At 38.5% G+C, this 23,415-nt stretch overlaps 1 protein-coding gene across 22 annotated transcripts in view; it reads right to left on the bottom strand.

Annotated features, from left to right (window-relative positions):
• The window catches only part of LOC127495712 (NACHT, LRR and PYD domains-containing protein 1 homolog), a 158,867-nt gene that overhangs the window by 127,713 nt on the left and 7,739 nt on the right, over nucleotides 1-23,415 (bottom strand). For 6 of the 22 annotated variants that reach the window (XM_051862909.1, XM_051862936.1, XM_051862966.1 and 3 more), the window contains exons 5-17: nucleotides 21,618-23,277; nucleotides 20,679-20,759; nucleotides 20,471-20,545; nucleotides 20,247-20,366; nucleotides 19,728-19,874; nucleotides 19,409-19,498; nucleotides 19,223-19,311; nucleotides 13,485-13,549; nucleotides 13,090-13,169; nucleotides 12,779-12,996; nucleotides 11,870-12,120; nucleotides 11,435-11,551; nucleotides 9,284-9,434 (exon numbers count right to left, since the gene is read on the bottom strand). In XM_051862909.1, the coding sequence (XP_051718869.1) occupies nucleotides 9,284-9,434; nucleotides 11,435-11,551; nucleotides 11,870-12,120; nucleotides 12,779-12,996; nucleotides 13,090-13,169; nucleotides 13,485-13,549; nucleotides 19,223-19,311; nucleotides 19,409-19,498; nucleotides 19,728-19,874; nucleotides 20,247-20,366; nucleotides 20,471-20,545; nucleotides 20,679-20,759; nucleotides 21,618-23,277 (3,144 nt within the window). The other 16 variants (XM_051862898.1, XM_051862957.1, XM_051863002.1 and 13 more) reach the window with 15 other exon arrangements.

The raw sequence follows: 23,415 nt of genomic DNA, 5'->3' as shown, positions 1-23,415 counted from the left end.
GGGGTGGGGGGGCGGTAAGGTACCTGGATAATGGATAGGGGGCGCTGGCCCAAGGTTGAGAACCACTGGTAGTAGCGCAATGGAATTGATAAACCTGTTCTGTGTTAACGGCCCCATTCTGCTTAATTAAAGTTACTGAGTATATACTTAGTTATTGAGTATATTACTGTGCACCTTCTGGTTGTCGTTAGTGATGGGCAAATGTATGGGATTATTTTGAGATCGCAAAAGGGCATTTCGCACGCGCGTGAACTGAGTTATGCGGAGAAATGTCCGTCTCGCAAATAAAAAATTTCGAGCGAAGGAAAATCAATTTTGCATTTAAAAGAAGTTTATTTGAATGTGCGCGGACGTTCTTTTTCGCGTGTGCAACGTTTCACTTGCTTGCTCTCCTGATACCCATGCTGAGTGCTCTCTAATCGCCGACGGCTCGCTTGCTCAACACAACCGAGCGTTACAATATGCCATAATTCCAGCCAATCAGAGATGAGGCTGCTAAATTCTGATTGGCTGGCTTGACAAACAATCACAAGACTCCCTGCTTTACCTACAGAGGAAGAGGAAAAATACATGGTGGAAGAGGTGGCTTGATCACTATCAAAGTCCCTTTAAGACTATATAAAGTCTTTGACACTATTTTCAAGTTCAAATGTCTACCACTCGAAGTAGCTTATTTTTAATCAAAATCATATCGATTTATTACATAATGTCATGTCCCAGTGTTTCCTACACCTCAATTGACTATAGGCCTATATGCAACGGAGCGTTCTTTAGAACTTCCGCAATAATATAAGCCAGCTCGAAAACTTCCGGTGAGATGTCGTTTTCTGGTGTGTTGAGCATCAGTAGTGTGATACTTAGTTAATAATCAGAATATAGTCACTTAAATAGTCAGGCATAGCATTAATTTAGTTATTTAAACGTAAGACAGCATAAAAAATAAATAAAGACGTTCCTCAGTGTTCCTCCACTTTCGTATAAAAAAAAAAGCGTCACAAATTAAATATTTATTGTGCACTTTAGTTAGATTAATTGAATAAAATGTGTGTTTTTACAAGTGTGCTGAAATCATTGATCTTGCGCTGCACTGACTGACAGCTGCTGTGTAATTCATTCACAAGAAAAGTTATTGTTTTTCATAAGATTGAGTAGCCTACTTCATACTTCACATTGACAAAATGTATTTTAAACCTAGTTATTTTATAATGTTTAATATTTAGTCAAAAAGAAAATAAGTGAAAAACGATTAGAGGAAATGGCTGATATAATGCGCAAATAAATGCTACTTTGCTGCCACCTGCTGGTTACCACATACTACCTTGTAACCAATCACAACAACGTGCCGGCAGGATTTAGTATATCATTAACTATGACTGCTCTGAAGCAGGAAAGTCTCAAGAGAAGCCAGATTATCCCGGTAAATTTTCTGTTGATATGAAAAATTGTGTAGATTTAGCAATATAGCGAGTCTATTACGATGTTATGATGAACTATATGCCTTTCTCCACTGACGTTCTGAGTTGTTCAAAGCATTTCTAAGGATACTGATTGTTAGAAGGCAGCTGTCTGACTCTGAGATGAAGAACAGGAACATGGTTTGTGTAACATTAGCAACACATTATTAGCTGTTTGATAACTTAGTCAAGCAAAAGGCTAATCATATTAATTCATATTAATTAATGACAGAACCGTCGCAAGGGCTGTGCCAAGTGTGCGAGCGCATAGGGGCTCGCGCCAAAGTAAAGTGACAGCTGACTTGAATTAAAGCCAATAAAGTTCATGTTTTTGTCCTTCGAAATATTTTAATACTATAAAACATAGCTAAAGCAATATTGGTCTGAGCGTGTGAGTGTGAAGCGAAGCAAGCTTTTTTCTTAAATATCCACAACACAAAAAAATTGCTCGTAACTACAGCAACAGTAGACTCTCCGAGCTGGCGTGAGCGAGTGAAGGCGGGGCTAATTTGCATATTCATTGATCCGTGTATATTAAATGAGGCAAGGGTGTGGAGTTACTTTCAAGCTATTTTAAGCCATGAAGAATTTTTTTTCACTTGAATTTTTTTTTAAATATGTCATCACCAATCATTTTGGTGATCAAAGATGAGTTTTAAGGGATCAAATAATTAACTACAGGGGGACTTTAAGAATTAATAGGTAACTATGATAAATTATAAAGAATTACTAATTAATTAATAATCACAACATTAAAGTATCTGAGATGTGAGCAATTATATTTTTTTACTCTCCACGTGGTCATGAAATGCATCATTAATTACTCAAGTGTTACCTAATCACTATGCAGGAACTACTTTAAAAAAAATCTTTTTCACTTTTAAAATAATGGTCCAGATCAATAGTAGTTCTTGAAGATTGTCCTTTTTTACTCGGAACCTGGTCATAAAATGCATCACTTATTACTCAAGTACCTAGTCATTCTTCAAGAAGTACTAGTGATCTGGATCATTATTTTAAAGTGAAAAAGATGTTTTTCACTTTAAAATAATGGTCCAGATCACTACTGCATAGTACGGAGCCCCTAAAGGGACGTGGTGGTGGAAAAAAATTGGGATTGGAGGGGAAAAAAAATCAAATCTTTTGCGTTCCCTCGCAAAGATATTTGCGTTCCCTCGCAAAGATATTATCATTCCCTTGCTGTGAGCTCGGACAAACACTTCCTCTTTAATGTCCGGCTGGCTGGCAGTAGTGTTTCAGTCAGCTCCATATGTTAATAATGCACACAAATAATGCGCGACTTATAGAGTTTGAACTTGTTGGACTCAAATATAAAGAAATGCAGTCAGTGCTTAACTCAGTACAGTAAAGTTGCCAATAGATTCGAACTTCCCGGATCAATAACTCGTGAGCTAAACGTTGTTAAAACACAAATGCAGCTATTTCCAATCATATTAACCTAGACAACGAGCTACAACAACCCAATTTTCCTCAAATGTGCTTTATAATAAATTGGTTTCAATGAGCAGGCGGCAGAGAGACAAGTCTGAAGGGACCGTCTGAAAAGTGCAAAACCCAAAACCCTTTTGCTGAAGTGGGAGAGTTTAATATTATGAAAAATACTCAATAACTTCACTGTAACACTGTACTGTCACCAAATTTAGTTCATATGTCACTGCTCTCCTGCTGGTTGTACTGGAACATTTAGTTAGATAAAAAAAAGCATAACTTTTATGATTATTTATTATGAAACAAAATCAAAAACTGTTATTAGTAAAAATATTAAATAAATTGTAATGCCATTATATTCAGTAAGCAATTATCATGCAAAAGCTGTTGTACCACCATCATTTGTGTAAAGGCCTTTATGTGCTACTAGCCAAACTGTACAACTGTGTTGTAGTACCTATAACCAGCAGGAGAGCAGTAATGTGTTAACTGAATTTGGTGACAGTACAGTGTGTTACAGTGAAGTTATTGAGTATTTGTATTTTTCATAATATAGCAAAAGGGTTTTGCACATTTCAGACGGTCCCTTCAGACTTGTCTCTCCGCCGCCTGCTCATAGAGACCAATTTATATATTATAAAGCACATTTGAGGAAAATTGGGTTGTTGTAGCTCGTTTTCTAGGTTAATATGATTGGAAATAGCTGCATTTGTGTTTTGACAACGTTTAGCTCACGAGTTATCCGGGAAGTTCGAATCTGTGAATATATCGGCAACTTTACTGAACTCCTTGACCTAGTTAAGCACTGACTGCATTTCTTTATATTTGAGTCCAACAAGTTCAAACTCTATGAGTCGCGCATTATTAACATATGGAGCTGACTTAAACACTACTGCCAGCCAGCGGGACATTAAAGAGGAAGTGTTTGTCCGAGCTCACAGCAAGGGAACGATAATATCTTTGAGAGGGAACGAAAATATCTTTGCGTGGGAACGCAAATATCTTTGCCGACAATCGCTTGTGAAATAATCCGCTCACCACTGCTCACACTGCCCGAGCTCCTTTTGACAAAGACCTCATGTTTAATATGATACTTTCGCCTTTTGCCCTTACAACTACTATAATACAATATATTGTTAGTCTCGAAAATATTTACATTAGCCAATAAATACGTGGATCCACATTTTGAACTAAATTGTCCTGATTGACCAGGGGTAGATTTTTTTGTTCAGTGTGCCAGAGGTTCTGGGTTCTAATCCGCCCTCGTGTCATATTTTATTTGTTTCTTATTAAAACCAAAGATTTTCATCAGGGATTGTATATCAAGAGCTATCAGATTAACGAAGGAATAGGACATGTATTCGTTAATGTGTGGGTTTATGTGTTAACGTTAACACGTATTTCGCGGATGAGTCTAGGCTATTTGATGTGCAGGTTTGCCTAGACAAGGCGCCGGAAAGCTTTTCTAATATAAACCAGGTCCTAAAGCACTTGCCCAGTCATAAACCTTCATTCCAGTGATATTCCTACAGAAAACACCTTTTAAGATGTTTATGACTCATTAGAATGTATGCAAAAGACAGCTTTCCAGGTGAAGCGTTCTTTAACAGACTTGGATATGTAGGTGTGTGCTGTCTTATCATTCCTCTATCTGTTTGAAATCCATGGATCACCACTCTGTGTTTCTGCTTGTTCATACACAAAAATACAAATGAATGTTACAAATGAATAAACGACTATATCCCGTCTCACAGGCTACTGATAATTTATCAATAATGTTATTTATTTAATGATATTATAGATTACACTTTTGCAGAACGTGCCATGGTTGCGGAGTTATCGCATTTGACCAGCGGATGTCGCTAGCGTGTCACTGCTCCGCTGCCTTGCGCATGCGCTCGTTATTATGAGAAACTAAGTCATTATTACGAGAAAGTTTCTCAATATAATGAGATACTAAGTCATAATTAAGTTTCTCATTATCATGACTTACAGAATTATATTTTTTTACTCAATTGTGGCGGAAACGGGCTTCCATACACAGCAGCTGTCCACCATGTTGAAATAGTAAGGATTGTCTAAACATGTCTGGTTTTAAATTATTGTTCGACCACTATCTATACCAATGCTACAGACGCTCTAGCCATAGACATTATGGCTCTAGCGCTCTTGATGGCCTGCATTGAGTTGTTGATCCAATTAATTAATTAACACACAGAAACAGTCATGTCCGAAACAATGGAAGATACAATGGAACGAGAACGATTTATTCATTTAAACGATTCACTTGCTCATAAACATCGTGCATCATCCTTCACTTATTCGTTATTCATTAGAGGTAAAAACAAACAAACAAACAAACAAACAACAACAACAACAACAAAAAAAAAAAAAAAAAAAAAGAAGAAGCGGTTTCCCTTAAAATAATATTTAAAAAGTAGAAAAACGTAGGCTATGTTCCCTCAACATATTTAGTCGACCACAAGAAAAAAAGGTCATTTCCTCAACATAGGAAATGATCACTTTTGTAAGGAGCCAAATAAATTAATTAAAACATCAATCTCAAATAAGTTTAAAAACAACAAAAACATCCCGAATTTCATTATAGGTTCAGTGTATTTCGCAATTTAATTACATAAATAGTTCACTCACTTCGAGGATCCGCCATCGTGAAGGATCGAATTTATCCTGCGTTTTAAAATACAGTAAAATAATTATTTGAATAGTGTTCCTAAGTTCATACTGCAGTACAGTGAGAATTCAAAGAAACTACACTGTTTGCTCTGTCATCATTTAAAACGCAAACAAAAAAAAAAAACCTTCCTGACTCCAGAAGCAGGAAGTAGCCTAACACTTGGACTATGCTATAGCAGAAATCGAAACCGAAAGTATAGAGAGGCTACCCTTACTGCCAACGCAGTAAAATGCAACATCTTAATATTTTTTCTTTTCTTTTTTGTAACTATTACAAACATTCAGTAGCCTATTTAATTATGAAATAAAGTAGGCTAGGCCGGGCTAGTTTTACACTTTTTGCTGTAAGCCTACACATACTGACCAGAATACACATGGTATTTGTTTTCTTTGATACCTTGATGTCAAAAACCTATAAATAATTCCTATTTCCCACAATTAATGGTTGAAGACAAGGAATGACTGTATCTGTCCTGTCCATGACCATGATAACAATGTTAAAAAATAAAATGAAAAAACATACCTGAAAATACATTTTAAAAAAATATTTTTGCTGGAATGTGGACTGTGTGCTTTAACTTTACCACACAGATGAGAGGATGCTAATTCAGCTGAACATTGACACTTTTCTCTTAGAGCTGCTGTACAGCCAAAATTTGAATCATTTTCCTGTTATCACTGTAAAGCTGCTTTGAAACAATCTTGTATAAATCTTGCTATATATGTAAATAAAGGTGATATGCCTTGACTTGACTAATGTGAATGTGCACACAGATGATGACAGTTCAAACCTGCATTAGAAGAGGAATATTCAGTGTTACAACTGCTCGGTCTATTATACCTAATAAGAGATTTCACAGAGAAGTGATATTGTGAAACAATCTGTTTGTTAATCTTATTCCATTATTCAACACTTACATACAAAAAAGTCCAAAACTTTGACTAAAAAAGAAAAAAAATATCTTTATTGATAAATTAAATATAACCTATTGCATAGAAAACCTTCAAACTTTACAGTACACAATCTCAATGGAGCATGTAATATGTTACACCATACAAGAACATCCAACAAGATTCTCATTTCCTTATGTTGTTGTTCTGCAGCATGAACTTTACTCTACATTTCATCTGTTATCATGTCTTTGGTCTTCAAACAGTCAGCAACTTCCATTATGAAACAAACTGTTTACAAATTTAGATTCTAATTCAAACAAAATGCGAGCACGTTTCAGTGTGACTCTTGAAATTCATTTCCTCATGCTCCTGTTTAAAAAAAGAACTGTACTTTATATTGCATTCATGATTAACTTTTTTTAAAATTATTTGTTGTATTATTAATTTTAAAAATGTAAAATACAAAAGAAAAATGACCCGTGTGCTTTTTCCCATAATAATTTGTAGACGTTTTTTTTTTTTTTATTGTATGTTGTTATTTTTCCACAGTATTATTAAACATAAGCATATTACAGTGACAATCAACACACATATACATACAGTACAGTTGGGACCAAAAACAAAATATAGGGATTTAAGTATTTAAATCTGGATATAAATTTTGTTTTAAAACAAAGAAAATGATAATTATTTGTTAAAAGTTATAACATAAATGAAAAAAATAGTTCAGATTCTGCATTTCATGGCTGTATTAAATAGATGCTCTTTGGATCCTTCTCAAACCATGCATGATCATCAGGTTTCATGCAAATTTCTGGAGTTCATATAAAAATTAGGAAAGTAGAAGCATCTGGATTTCTCTCTATATACACGAAGCTGTAGCTGCCGGTTTTGTCTCAAATCGACTGAAGTTCCTCTCTGATGTTCTCTCAGAATTATTGTGTCCAGACTCCAGTTTGTCTACTAATGTTTCTTTTCCTTCAACAGTCTGTCTGTAATATTCTGCTTTTATAAAAGATCCATTAGAGTCAAGAACATCCAATAAGAGTCTTTAGTCATGTCAGCAAACACCATCACTGATGAAACACTCTGAATGAGTTCATCTGTTTTTTCACAAATTCAGATTCAGACTGAAACAACAAAAAATGAATTTGTTGTTTCAGTCTGAAAAAAAAAAATGAAATGTAACTTTAAAGGGGACCTATTATGCAAAATGTTACATGGTGACAATCTAATTTATATCTGGAAATAGAGTATAAAATTTGAAAAACAGAATATTACAACATGTACATATATAAACATGTACGGTATAATAACGGTGTTGCTGCTCTTTACGCCTCAAATTCAATCTCAGCATTACTGTGGTGACAGTCTACTGGGTCCAGACTCCAGTTCATCTGCTAGATGAGGTTCATTCTCCTTCAGCAGTTTGTAGAATTCTGCTTTTACAGAAGATCCTCCAGAGTCAAGAGCTTCCAACAAGTCTCTCATTTTCTGCTGTTGTGGTTCTGCAGCTTTAATCTTTCTCCATATTTCACTAGTGATCATGTTTTTGCTCTTCAAACTGTCAGCAATCGCCATCACTGATGAAACTCTCTGAATGAGTTTATCTCCGTGTGTGTTCACAAATTCAATTTCTGATTGAAACAAAAGATGATTTGAGTTAGTCTTCAGACGAGTGTACAATATGTGTGAAACAATTACAGAAATAAATATGTAATTGAAATATTAAGCATTAAAGTCAGACCTGGTTTAGGAGATTCTACAACTTTACTTGGTGCTATGGATAAAAAAAAAAAAAAAAAAAAGACATTTGAGATCACTGAGAAATCTGTCATCACAATCTTTTAGGTCTCACTCCTTGCAGGGAATAAAGCACTATCCTTCGAGTACCAGCCTTAAAGGGTTAGTTCACCCCAAAATGAAAAATCTGTCATTAATTACTCATCTTCGTGTCTTCGTTCAGACTTTAGTTCATCTTCGGAACACAAATGAATATCTTTTTGATGACACAATGCTGTTAGATTTCCTTTCATAGATTGCCTACGCAACTGAAACTGACAAAAGTTCATAAAGAGATCAGAAAACTAATCTATATATTAAACAAGTGGTTTATTCCAAATTTTCTGAAGAGAATCAATCGCTTTTTATGATGAACAGATTTAATTTAGGCTTTTACTCGCATGTAAAAATTGATCAGCAAACAGCAGAAGCTCAACCAAACTTGAATAATGCACATGAACAAACCTCTTCTGGGTGCTCAAAGGTGCTGCGCAACATGAGAATGAACCTTACGTTTGAGTTTCCGGAAAAGGTTTGTTCTTGTCTTATTCAGGTTCGGTTGTATTTAATGACAGAATTTTCATTTTGGGGTGAAAGGTTACTAGTACCACTTTGACGTTTTGTGGTAGTTACATAGCTGTCTATTGAGGGACAGAAATCTCTCAGTTTTCATTTAAAATATCTTCATTTGTGTTTCAAAGATGAACAAAAGTCTTACGGGTTTGGAATGACATGAGGGTGAATAAACGATGACTGAATTTTCATTTTTGGGTGAACTAGTTTTAATTTTTATCATTTAATTGATTTATTTAAAATTGGCAGAAAATACCTTTCATAGTTTTTAGCTTGCGTAGCTATTTTAAAGAATAAACTTCCCAACACTGTAACCAAGGGCATATACATGACATTTCTCACAGAGGAGTGTCTATAGATAAACTTAAAATCTCTCCCAAACTTTCTCAAATCACTTACTCCTGCACAAGCTTTTAACAACAGAATTTCAAGACTACCTGTAAGAAAGATTCGCCGTCTGTTCCACACTTCCTTCCCACCTTCAGTTTTGTCTAAAATACCCAGTCTGACCTCCTCAATGTTGACATCCAGAAACACTTCAAATGTGGGATGATAGTTTGGGCCAAAATTACACTCAAACATCTCAGTCTGAAAACAAGAACACCAACATAAAGGTAATATTATGAGGTTGTTAGTTGTGACTCTGAATTCTGATTGGATGAGCTACATTTAAAGGCCTTAAAATTAAATTGTTAACAGGTGTTTGTTTGTCATTTTACATATAAACCTGATTCCAAAAAAGTTGGGACACTGTACAAATTGTGAATAAAAAAAGAATGCAATAATTTACAAATCTCATAAACTTATATTTTATTCACATTAGAATATAGATAACATATCAAATGTTGAAAGTGAGACATTTTGAAATGTCATGCCAAATATTGGCTCATTTTGGATTTCATGAGAGCTACACATTCCAAAAAAGTTGGGACAGGTAAGAGGCCGGAAAAGTTAAATGTACATATAAGGAACAGCTGGAGGACCAATTTGCAACTTATTAGGTCAATTGGCAACATGATTGGGTATAAAAAGAGCCTCTCAGAGTGGCAGTGTCTCTCAGAAGTCAAGATGGGCAGAGGATCACCAATTCCCCCAATGCTGCGGCAAAAAATAGTGGAGCAATATCAGAAAGGAGTTTCTCAGAGAAAAATTGCAAAGAGTTTGAAGTTATCATCATCTACACTGCATAATATCATCCAAAGATTCAGAGAATCTGGAACAATCTCTGTGCGTAAGGGTCAAGGCCGGAAAACCATACTGGATGCCCGTGATCTTCGGGCCCTTAGACAGCACTGCATCACATACAGGAATGCTACTGTAATGGAAATCACAACATGGGCTCAGAAATACTTCCAGAAAGCATTGTCGGTGAACACAATCCACCGTGCCATTCGCTGTTGCTAGCTAAAACTCTATAGGTCAAAAAAGAAGCCATATCTAAACATGATCCAGAAGTGCAGGCGTTTTCTCTGGGCCAAGGCTCATTTAAAATGAACTGTGGCAAAGTGGAAAACTGTTCTGTGGTCAGACAAATCAAAATTTGAAGTTCTTTTCGGAAAACTGGGATGCCATGTCATCCGGACTAAAGAGGACAAGGACAACCAAAGTTGTTATCAGTGCTCAGTTCAAAAGCCTGCATCTCTGATGGTATGGGGTTGCATGAGTGCGTGTGGCATGGGCAGCTTACACATCTGGAAAGGCACCATCAATGCTGAAAGGTATATCCAAGTTCTAGAACAACATATGCTCCCATCCAGACGTTGTCTCTTTCAGGGAAGACCTTGCATTTTCCAACATGACAATGCCAGACCACATACTGCATCAATTACAACATCATGGCTGCGTAGAAGAAGGATCCAGGTACTGAAATGTCCAGCCTGCAGTCCAGATCTTTCACCCATAGAAAACATTTGGCGCATCATAAAGAGGAAGATGCGACAAAGAAGACCTAAGACAGTTGAGCAACTAGAAGCCTGTATTAGACAAGATTGGGACAACATTCCTATTCCTAAACTTGAGCAACTTGTCTCCTCAGTCCCCAGACATTTGCAGACTGTTATAAAAAGAAGAGGGGATGCCACACAGTGGTAAACATGGCCTTGTCCCAACTTTTTTGAGATGTGTTGATGCCATGAAATTTAAAATCAACTTGTTTTTCCCTTAAAATGATACATTTTTTCAGTTTATGCATTTGATATGTCATCTATGTTGTATTCTGAATAAAATATTGAAATTTGAAACTTCCACATCATTACATTCCTTTTTTATTCACAATTTGTACAGTGTCCCAACTTTTTTGGAATCGGGTTTGTACATTTAATATTAATGGACCAAATTGATAGACTTTAATAATCTACATGTAGAATCATAAACTATATGAACTATATGGTCTATATGTTTATTCTGATATTTATAATTAACACAATTAACAAAAACTGTGGTGACCAGTCGCAGCACTATATACATACCTTCCCTAATTCATATAATAGAATATTGATTAAAAAAAAGTAATTGGACATGTTGGACACCAACATAGAACATGCTAAAATTCAGTTGAAATTCAAATGTTATTCAATAAATATTGTTACCATTGGTTGCACTTCACATTCCTCTGGCTGACAACACAGACTGTATTCTTGGTTAAGAATCAGGTGACATTTTGAACTTGTCTCAATGTATTTTTTATCCTGGTGCCTGCTCTGGACCTTGAGGAAAGTGGGCGGGGGGAGAGACAAAATAAAAAAGGGGGTGAATTTACTTCAACATTTCTGCTACTTTCACACAGTATTTCAGCACAAACCTGCATCATATTCAAATCACCAAATGCACTCTAACACCAGGTATTAACTGCATATATACAATAACATCATCACGGAAAGCAATAATAATAATGTCAATATACAAAGGCCGTAATAATGTATATACACAAATATGCTCAATGTGTGTTTTTATTTTATAATACTCTGTTAAACAGAAAGCGCAGAGAAAAAAAAAAAAGGAACAATCCGTTCAGATAGCAGTACCTCTGATACTGGAACATTCTCTGGAAGCAAGTGGACATTAAGTTTTTTCTTTTCAAGAGATAGTGTTTGAAGGAAGAGCAAAACCTGGCCTCTAATGGGGAAGCCAAGTTTACTTTTTATCCAGACAAGGACAAAATTGCTGAGTTCTCTGATGTCAATGATCACATGAGTTTCTGTCACTTTGAGTGGCTGTATTATTTCTACATTACCACCAGTGAAATGTGCCACAGCCAAACCGTCCTTATTTTCCTCTGCAAAATACATTTAAGAATTGTATTATTTGGTAAAATAAAGGTTGCTTTTTTCTAATTATACAGTGGCCAACATTTTACATGAAGTGCTTTTTATGTAATCATTAAGATCTCTCATCTCACTCCTTGCAAAATATTTACATACATACAGTCAAGCCAAAAAATTATTCAGACATTTTTGATATTTTTGGTCTATTTTTACTAGTGGGTGCAGGACACTATAGTTGATGTAAGTGAGGATAGCAAAATAAAGTAAACTGTGACATATTATACCTATAAATTCTTCATACAGTGGACTACAGATATAATTGATAAAAACCAAAAACCAAAAATTATTCAGACACTGACCTGACCTGACCTGACCATGTTTTGCTTAAGTGTTATCTGACATAATTAAGATTACTTTTTCTGACACAGTTTAAGTCTGAGATCTTGTCATATTTTATTATCATTTTTTAAACTATAGTGAATAAACTGAATTAATGAATGAAATATGTAAGGTGTCTGAATAAATTTGGGTTTGACTGTATCCTCAATAGATGCCGTTTCAAGTAATTGATATGTAAATTGTCAGTCACTGTTCCATAAATTCTATACAGTTGTTCCAAGACAACAACTATGAAGCATATTAATATTTAGGATGTAGATATAAACATACCAGAGAATATTTCACAGTGTGGAAAGTGCAGTTTTGAGACTGAACCTGCTGAACAGTCAATGTTGTACAAGGGTCCTGCAGGCTGTATCTGACCCAAACCATCTAACACATGAGGATCCCATGAGACAATGTTATATAGCATCTTTCCTTCACCCTCCATCACAAACACAAGGTTGGTCAGACTGCACCGAAACTGACCAGCATGTGGACACACAAACCTGGAGGACATAATATTAATTTACACTTTATTACATCATAACAGTATGCTTATATTCTAACAATGTCCAAAAATAAAACAAAGTGTTCAATACCTGTATGTATTCTGTTTGTGTTTGTCTTCTTCTCCTGTCTGAAGTAGATCAGGTGTGAACACTTCTGCATCTCCTGTGGACTGAAGTAAAGAAAAGAATTAAGAGAATATTTTATCCTCCAAAATTTTATTTAAAAGATTAAATTTCAAATTTTTGTAAACATTTTGAATAATGGGATTTTAATCATTTATCTTACCCTGAAACCTCAATATGGGTTAAGTAACGTGATTACAAAATATTGTCATTAGATACAATACTCTACCACTGTTTTTAGTGAAATGTTCTATAGCTTCAAAACCATCTCCAGATTCACAGTAATTAATCACACAGAAATATCACAGAACAAAAAAAATAGAATTGTTTTAAGAATCCTCTTCATGACAGCTGCTACTCACTGATTGTGCTGAAGATGATTCTGCTTTTAATGATGAGCAAGATCCAGAATCTGAACTCTCTCCTTCTGTCAGACAAAAAACAATTCAAACATTTTAACACCATTAAGAACAAAAAAAAAAAAACATCTAGCATTTGTCATAAATATATATATATATATATATATATATGGCTTCTAAAATTATCATACCCCAAAGCAATAAGTAAGAATGAAAATTGGATTTGTTAAATAAGATAAATGAATTACAAATTATTAAATAAATCAAGGTAAATAAAACGTCTCAGGTTACGTATGTAACCATGGTTCCCTGAGAACAGGGAACTCTACTCTGCATTTGAAACGCTATGGGGAACGTCACACGTGAACCGATGTCTGAAAGCCAAGTATCAAATCTCTCCAATCCTATTGGCCGGCGACAGCCTATGACATCATCATAGCACGATCCGGAAGTATATAAGGAGCGCCTAGAGAATCAGTCAGTATCTTATCGTCTGAAGGACTGTTCAGCAGGCAGCCCCGGAGCATGGCAAGGAAACGCAGAGTCTCGTTCGCATTCTTCAGAGAAGACAGCGAGTAAGAGCGACTGTAGAAAGGCAGTAAGCAACTCAAACCCAAGCGTAGAGACGGGCATCCCGGAGAGCAGAACTCAGCTGAATGCTTTTTACCCTCTTATTGAGGAGAGTAAACTCTGCTCAATCCTAGGATCTACTCAGCACCTGATTATTTGCACTGAGGAGGCTGTGCGCTAAAGAAACCCTGATAAAGGGGAGCACAAACCAGCCTGGGGGCTGGTCTTAAAACAGGAGGCCTCATATAAGCCTTCAACCAACAACCAGCTTAGGGAGGTAAGCACTATATAGGACAACCCAAACAGGGGAGTACAAAGCTCGACCTAACAGATAGACCATACTGTAGGCACACAATCATGGAGGCCAGGAAGGGGCCTACAACATGACCATAGTTCTACACAGAGTAGAAAACAATACATGTTATGCTGCTAAAGTTACAACCCCAGAAGTGGGAGTGGGAAAATCCAAGGGAGGCCTATCGAGGCCACACACCTTGAACACTGAGAGCTGAGAGCAAGCATCTACCACATGAAAGTAACAGCAGATAAGACTGTAAAGTGTCCACACGACAGTCTACCTAATACAATCCAACAAGCAGTGTACTCAGTAAAAGCATCTTTTACTCTTAGCAGCAAGAGGAGTACAACATACGCCATTATGATCTAAAGGAGGCCCAAAAAACAGGCCTACAACTTCAGACAGACACGTGGCATCAGCTCATGGCAGTGTTTCAAGCTCCAGGGAGGACAACAACCAAACTACAGAGAGGATACTAAATCAACTAAACCCTATGCCAACGGCCATCCAGCAGTGTACTCAGTAAAACACCTTTTAGTCTCTAAGCGAGAGGAGTACACATTACATACACCAACATGCTCTCAAAGGAGGCACAGAGGGCCTACTACTTGTAGACACGTGGCGATAGCTAGTGGCCACTAAAGTTCTAGGAGCAAAATAGAACCAACTTACTTATGAGGTAGCTATTTAGCTCGACTAGAGCTAAAGAAACCGACACAAACCAACAAGCTATGTACTCAGTAAAAAACCTTTTACTCTCTAAGCAAGAGGAGTACAACATACGCCATCACGTCCTAAGGAGACCTCAAGACAGGTCTAAGATTCCAAACAGACATGTGGCATCAGCTCGTGTAAGTGCTACGAAGCTCAAGGGAGCAAATGTAGAAAACCAAACCACCGTATGGTTTACTAAATAAACTCACCCTGAGAGGCCAGCCACTCAGCAATGTACTCAGTAAAAACACTTTTTACTCTCAAAGTGAGAGGAGTACACAAACATACGCCAACATGTTCTCACAGGAGGCCCAGAAGGCCTACAACTTAAGACACGTGGCATCGGCTAGTGGCTATTATCTCCACACAAGCCATCAGGCCATGCACTCAGTAAAGCACCTTTTACTCTTAAACAAGAGGAGTACACACTCCGCCACAATACTCTGAGAGAGGCCTCCTTAGCAGAGACGGGCGTGGCCAATGACGGTGACGAAACAAACCAGCATAGAACTGTGCCAACATGCTATTTGAAAGGAGGCCTTAACGGGGCCTACAACTCCAACAACACGTGGCGCCAGCTAGTGGTTATAAAGGGGACCAAGCTCAAAGGGGACCAGCTCTAAACCCAACCAACAGTTGTGGGTAACTAGCTTAACACAACCTAAGCAAAGTCTACACATTCCAACAGGCAATGTACCAACTACAATTACAAAGGGCAAAACAACATGCTACCATGGTCTGAAGGAGGCCTAAAAAGGCCTACTACCTCAAACAGACACGGGCATAAACCTGTGGCAGTGCTAAATTAAGTGACCAAAACTCATGAACCAATCTACCATGAACTCATGAATCTACCAGCAATGCTTGTAAAACACAAGCTACCATACTAGAAGGAGGCTCAATCTGACAGAGCCTACAACTCCTACAGTATATGCAATATAGCTGTTGTGGCAGTGATCAAACCAAAGGGAGCTAACAGAACCAAACTGAATGTGAGGTTCCCTACACTCAACCTGAGTGTGCAATCCATCAGGTGATGCACTCAGTGAAACACCAAACCCTAAACGGGGAGTACAAATAGTCACCATGCTCTTAAACAGAGGCTAAACACAAGCCTACTAATTATGAGAACAGGTGCTAACCTGTGGCAGCACCTGGAGTAAAGCTCACATACGTGTAGGGCAAAAACTAGAACCCAAAGAAAACATAACACTTTGATATTATACATGCTAACCTGAAAAGGATAAAACCAAACAGAAAAACATCTGTACTGAACCCTAGAGAATGGGAGCTAAAATAAGCTAGCACCGTAACCTCAAACTTGAATGTTAATTCAAGGGGCTCAGGGGAAAGACAAATTCATAGCATGGATGAGGTTCTAGAAAGTGGGGCCTAGCATACACAGCATAAACTTATCTACGCAAAGATAAGGGCCTACCACCTGAAACAACAGCATCAGGGAGACTCACAACAGTCTACTACCTTAGCTGTTAGCTTCAGCCATTGCACCTACACTATTAACAAGGGGGAAATGGGCATATGGCCTAACAACTCCCTCAGGACGAGGCCAGAACTAGGAACTATACAACCTAACAAGGGATAGTAATACAAAGGGTGATTTATAATGATAAACACCTAATCCTAGTCCTAGCCTAGGCTGCTAAGCTGTGGGCCTGCAAGGCCACAAGCAGCATAGAAATGCCTGGGCTTCACCTCTGAACTTCACTGAAGAAGAGGAAAATAAATAAAGCGAAGCTCAACAAGCAAACAATGTCAGGCGGCCGAGAGGCCGACACTAGACATAGATCTAACTGAAGTGACGAGTGACAACTCAAACTTACTCTAGCTAAAATCAGAGAAAACTATACAGGAAAACAAGGTCAACATATTTTGAAACACAAATATAGACCCAGCTTACCTTCCTGCGGCTCGAAGACCGAAGACTCTTCTTTTCCTTCTCTTTCCACACAGAAGGACGGAATCTAGGGTTCCTTGAAGCCTAAAAGAGCCTCTTTCACTATCAAGCCAGAAGGCAGGCCTTCAGAAAAATTTTCATCATGGGCACAGCCGTCAGCCTGACTGTTTAAGAAGCACCTGAGCATGTTAAACGAATCCAAAACTCAGGGGGCGGAGGAAGAAGGGGCGAGGGCAGGTGTAAAGTCGCCCTTGCAAAGAGAAGGAATCGATTACCGACGCTGTTGGCGTCTGCGATCGATCACCTCCCTTAAATCCTGCTTCTTCGTCCTCGAGTCCCGCCGTCTCTGCGACTTGCTCCTGGGAGGAGGAGGCGCTCGAGTGGCCACACTGGACCTCTGGCCCTGTCTCTGAGCCTCAGCTCGAGATGGACCAGGACCTCCTGGCTGTCTGGGCCCAGATTCGGACCTGGTCCAGGTTCTAAACGCTGCCGAGCGCGCCCTCGCCTCCCTGAACTTCCCAACCACCGCCTTGATGGAGGTGCCAAAAAGTTCAGAGGGCGACACCGGGGCATCGAGGAGAAAGCCCTTCTCTTTCTCCCCAATGTCCACCAGGTTCAGCCACAGATGTCTCTCAGTGGCCACCATCGCCGCCATCGATCTTCCGATCGACTCGGCAGTTTGTTTAGTGGCCCGGAGAGTGAGATCTGTGGTGCAGCGCAGCTCTTCCACCGCCTCAGGGGACAAACCCTGCCCCTGGTCCAGATCCTTCAGCAGGTCGGCCTGGTAGGCTTGTAACACTGCCATGGTGTGTAGAGCCGCACCGGCCTGACCCACTGCCACGTATGCCCTGCCGTTTAAGCGAGATGTCACTTTAAGGGGCTTAGTCGGCAGGACCGGAGCTTTCAGTGTTGGCACCCTCCCCGTTATGAGATAGTTCGCAAACGTCTCGTCAATAGGGGGCATCGACACATACCCATGCTGGCTCAATCCCTCAACATCAGCGAAGTTCGCTCGCTGATGTCGATGAATACGAGCCGAATCGGGGTTCTTCCATGCCTTCTTGATCTCAACATGAAGATCGGGAAGGAATGGAAGGCTCACGGGAGCTGCAGGGCCATGGCTGGAAAGGAACCGCTCGTCAAGCCGTCCGCGTGCGGTTTCTTTCCTAACGCGCTCCCAAGGCAGCTGCAGCCTGCCAGAAGCGCGCTCCATAACCTTCAGCAGCTCAGCATACGCAGGGCAGGGAGGCTTAGAAGAACCAGCAGGCTCACCTGCTTCTTCTTCAACCGCCATCTCCTGCTCTCTGGGGCTAGCAGCCAAAAGAGCACTCGCTGCTGGATCCGATGACGTCAAAGAAAGGGCGTCATCGTCATCCAGCAACTCATCCCTGCCAGGCGCTGGGGGCTGAGAAAGATTAACGCCTATCTCAAACTCCTCAGCGAGCTCCACCTGCGAGCCCCATGATTTCTGCCGCCACTATGCCTCAGCGCGAGCGGGGCCAGAACCACCAGGCACAGATGTGCCGCCCCTTCCCTCGAGAAGAGTGACAGGCGGGAACGGAGCGTCTTCATGGGAAAACGCTCACAGTTAACACAGACAGCACCCTCAAGCACTGTCCGTGCGTGCTCCTCGCCCAGACAGAAAACGCACAGGTTGTGTGTGTCCTCAGGTGTCAAAAACCTTGGACACGGGTCAGCACACTTCCTGAAATGTTTGTCAGACATGATAGAAAATATTCCTTACCAGATTCGATTGCAATAGCGATCAGACACAACAGTCCCAAAAGACGAAAAGATGCTGACTGATTCTCTAGGCGCTCCTTATACACTTCCGGGTCGTGCTATGATGATGTCATAGGCTGTCGCCGGCCAATAGGATTGGAAAGATTTGATACTTGGCTGCGTTTCAAACGCAGAGTAGAGTTCCCTTTCGAATGGGAACTGAGTTACTCGCCACTTGGCCAATAACTTTATTAGGAACAAAAATATTAATTGATTAAAACAAAACTGCAATAACAGTCAGACTCAAATAAAATCTACTAAAGAAAACATTTGTCATCATCTGTGGGTTTTGTAATGTATACAACAGTGAACGCTTTACTATCAGATGTTTCTGACTGTTGTCAGTTCTCTAGATTATTCTCTGGAATATGAGTTATAATAAGGTACGTAATGTACGTCTATGGCAGGAGTGTTGATGATTATTATTATTATTTAAAAAAAAAAAAAAAACTATTTGCTTACTTCTGCTCTTACTCTTTATTTTCTTCATCTTAAACGTCTCCACTGTGAATTTCTTCCCATCTGGCCTGATCAACACTGAATTTTCCCAGCTAATGAGAATAACATTCAACACCCATAATACAGAACATAATCTTCATGATGATCTGAAAGAAAAGACTAAAGAAATGTCTAATATATAACTCTTACACAGCCAGAATCAAACCCATCTGCTTCAGTGATTTCTTCAGTGATTTCTTCAGGGACTTCTCCAAGTTGAATCTATTAATGAAATTTATCCTGAAAAAGATTTTAAAAATTAACTACATTCATTCTAAAACTATAAGCATTTCTGGTTTACTGTGCTAAATGGCTGGGGAAAACCTAAAGTTATTTATGATAGTTAGTATGAGAAGTCATGTGGATAACAAACTATTAATATATTTTATAATTTTTTTTTTTTTTTTCACTATAGTAATAAGAAAACAACACAAAACCTATGTAAATGCTCAGATATTGCTGTAGTTACCTGAGTTCAGTCAGGCTGGGACAGGCCTGAATGAGGGACAGGATTTCAGGGGCCAGTGTGCCAGTCTGACCTAAAGCCTGCAGACAGACTTTCTTCAAACCAGACAGTGATTGCAGGAATGTAAACAGTCCCTTTACCTCAGAATCCCTAAACAACACAAAACCCACATGAAGTATTAAATCTGACATGCTTGTTCTCAGGCACAAAGTGTAAAGATATACATGCTTTGATTTTATAAGAATAAAAAAAGAAATTAACTGATTTTTCTCTAGTAAACATCTAATAAATCTACCCACTGATCATGAAGATCCTTAAAAGGATAGTTTACTAAAAAATTAAAATTCTGTCATTTACTCACCCTCATTTCACTGCAAACACATTTTATTGGTTTGGAACAACACAAGGGTGAATAAATAGTAATTTCTGATGTACTAATACTTTAATGATATTTTTGATGTCAAATTGCGGCAATTCTTAAGGGGGTATCTGAAAAAAAGAAAGAATGAATCTTCCACTCACAAATGTTGATAACTGTACAGCTGTGTCTCTTTGTGTGAATTCACCCAGTTGATGGTGGAAACCACTGAGCTCGGACAGGTTAAAGTTAATGATGTGATCACTGATGAGCTAAAAGACAACCTGAAGCATTCACAGATATAAACATCAGTATAGGTTTATAATAAGCATCAGGTTTTAGGATGAGACTGCAATTTTGTATGTGACAAGTGATAAGAGTTTCATACGTGATGTCTTCATCTCTGACTGACACAGTGATCTCTGGGCAATATCCACTTTCAAGATTTTCAGGCTGATTTAAACTGGCAATTAAAATAGTTATAGTATTTAATGAGTGCATTTCATTATTAGATATTACAAACAATTTATTAAATATACTGAATAACTAAATATGGCAATGAGTACAATTTTATTCTAAAATTAATTATACATTACTTGAGTTTATTCAGAATCTTTCCTTTACCAGCAGCTGAGATCAAACCAACAACATCATCTGAAATTTGATCCATCACCAACCTTTGAAAGTAAAAAAACACAATATAGCCTATCAGATTTGATCATCATTATACAAACAGTCAATTCTGGGCTTGTGTGTTTTCAGTGTTTCAGACTAAAGTATAGGAGCAGTTTTAAACAGAGATGTGAAATTTTGCCTGAAGCCTTTTTTTTTTAATTTTAGAATATTTTTGACTAAGCATTTTCTGTCACTCCACGGAAGCCCTAAACTACGCGTTTAGGGCTTCCATACTCTCGCTTGTGTGACAATGCATAAGTATTGAAACAGATAAAATTTAGGTAAACACTTTATTTTAAGGTGACGTAGTTAGGGCTTGTTCACACAGAACGCATTTTTGCTTTGAAAAACGCTAGAACGGCAGTGGAATGGGGAAAAAAACACAAGGTCTTGATACGCGTTTTTTAAAAGTTGAACTGATTTTAACTTGAGCGCTGTGTTTTTAGAACGCCATGTCATGCACGAGACGCTGCAAAAGACGCAAGGCGCGAGTGTAACGGTTTTCCACGTCCATCTAGCACGTGTTTACATAGAAAAAGAATGGAAAAGTAGCGCATTGGAATGGAAAAACTCATTCTATGTGAACGGCCCCTTATATGTTACTACATGTACTTACTATAGTAGTATCAGTAAATTATGCATAATTACAAGTAATTAACCCTAAACCAAACCCTAACGTAACTCTATAGTAAGTAGGCTACATGTAGTTAATTAATATTACTCAGTACTTATTTGAGTAAGAATAAAGTAACTACATCACCTTAAAATAAAGTGTAAGCAAAACTTGCAGTTGCCAAGTGTAATAATGTATGTCATGTGTTGATGTGTCAGAAAAGATACAAAGTCTTAATTTCACTCACCACAGCTCTTTACAGCGGTACAGTTCAGGTTGAAGCATCTCCAGATTTTCAGATGTTACATGGAGTTTCAGGTTTCTGATGTGTTCACAGCACTGTAAACAGTACTTCAACACCCAACAGTCTGTCATTTTCAGTGGAATATTAGACAAATCTATCAAAATCAAACCTTCCAAGACTTTCCCAACAAAGCTCTTGTCATGGAGCTCATAGAGACAATGGAGAATGAACAGCATGTGTTCATTTTGATATCTTGGTGAGCACTGATTGAGCCATTCCTTAATCTGGGATTCTGTGTTGCTAGAGACGGCCATGTTGTGCTTTTTGAAGAATGAGGGGATCCATTCTTTCTTACAGAGACCACAGAGGAACAGAATCACAGGCTGCAGAAGCTTTGAATGTCTTATTTCTACATCTGCCATTGAAAAGTCTCTATCAGACCAACAGGACAAAGCCCATCCTCTCTCTACAGTGTGAAGCAGCTCTCTCACTTTCCTCTGGGACTCTTCTTCATCCAGAAGGACATAGTACAGAGCGGTAAAGAACTCCTGAAAACTGAAATGCATGAAACGGAACATTGTCTCCTGGTCAATTCTTCTTATAGAGAGGAAGTTGCACAGGAATTGACAGCCAGCAGGGTCTGAAACTGTTTCATTCACACTTTTCTTATCAAACAAGACTTGCTGTTCCAGCATCGCTCTCTCTGCCAGCTGACCCAGACTCCTCAGCAGGGTCAGGACAGACTGACTCAAACCCTGGCAGTGATGCTCCAGTAGAGTGGACACAAAATCAACATAGATGGAGGTGGTGGTTTCCAGTCCACTTGTTACATTTGCACCAACTCTGAACATCTCACTGATGATCAAGCAGATAACAGGAATGGAACAGGCAGTGAAGAGGGTTTCATTTGCTTTCACGCAGTCATAATCTTTCCTGAAGAAGTTCTGGAAATACCCCTCCACCTGACTCGCAGAAAAGCCCATGATCTCAGTGAACATGATCTCAGTGAATCTCTGTTGACCTTTCAGCAGCTTGTTCACAGTGTTCTTAGTTCTGGTGGTGACCAGAAGTTTTGATTTAGGGATGAGGTATCCCCTAATTAGGCCACAAAGAATGACTTCAGGTGGGGCTTTTTGAAGTGGATGAGTGTGTGCTGACATTTCATAAATGTCCTGTGTGAGTTTCAGCTCATCAAATCCATCAATGATGAAAAGCACATCCTCTGGTAACTGCAGTAACATCCGTGAGATCTGATCTGATGTTAAACTGTAACTGTAACTCAAGAGCTCAGTTAAGTTCATCTCCTCAGAAATACACATCAGCTCTTCACACCTCAGATAGAAAACTACAAAAAAATGTCCAGAAGGAAACCGTTCAGATGGCCAGAAAACACGATCAGATGCCCAGTCCAACATGATCTTGTGTGCTATGAAGGATTTGCCACTGCCAGAGTCGCCTTGGAGAATAACAGTCATTGAACCATGTGACTGAAAGAGCCCATCTACACGGATGTTTTTGAATCTGCCATTTTCATTTTTCTGAATGATCACTGGTTCAGTATAGAGGGCAGACAATGACTCTTTTTCACCAGACAGGACGTTCCACTCACTCTCATACTTCTGTATGATTGACAGCTTATATTGATGTATCATGTCTTGAAATTCTAAAGGAAAACCTTTTGATTAACTAACATGTAAAATGTAAGAGCATATACAGTAACAAAACAACTTACTATTGCATTATACCTACTGTTTTTCAAAAATATTGTAAAATTATTAAAATATCATTATTAAAAATAAAC

The sequence above is a fragment of the Ctenopharyngodon idella genome, chromosome 2 (assembly GCF_019924925.1).
Source record: "Ctenopharyngodon idella isolate HZGC_01 chromosome 2, HZGC01, whole genome shotgun sequence".
Taxonomy (NCBI): Eukaryota; Metazoa; Chordata; class Actinopteri; order Cypriniformes; family Xenocyprididae; genus Ctenopharyngodon; species Ctenopharyngodon idella.
This window is presented reverse-complemented; position numbering and strand designations above follow the sequence as displayed.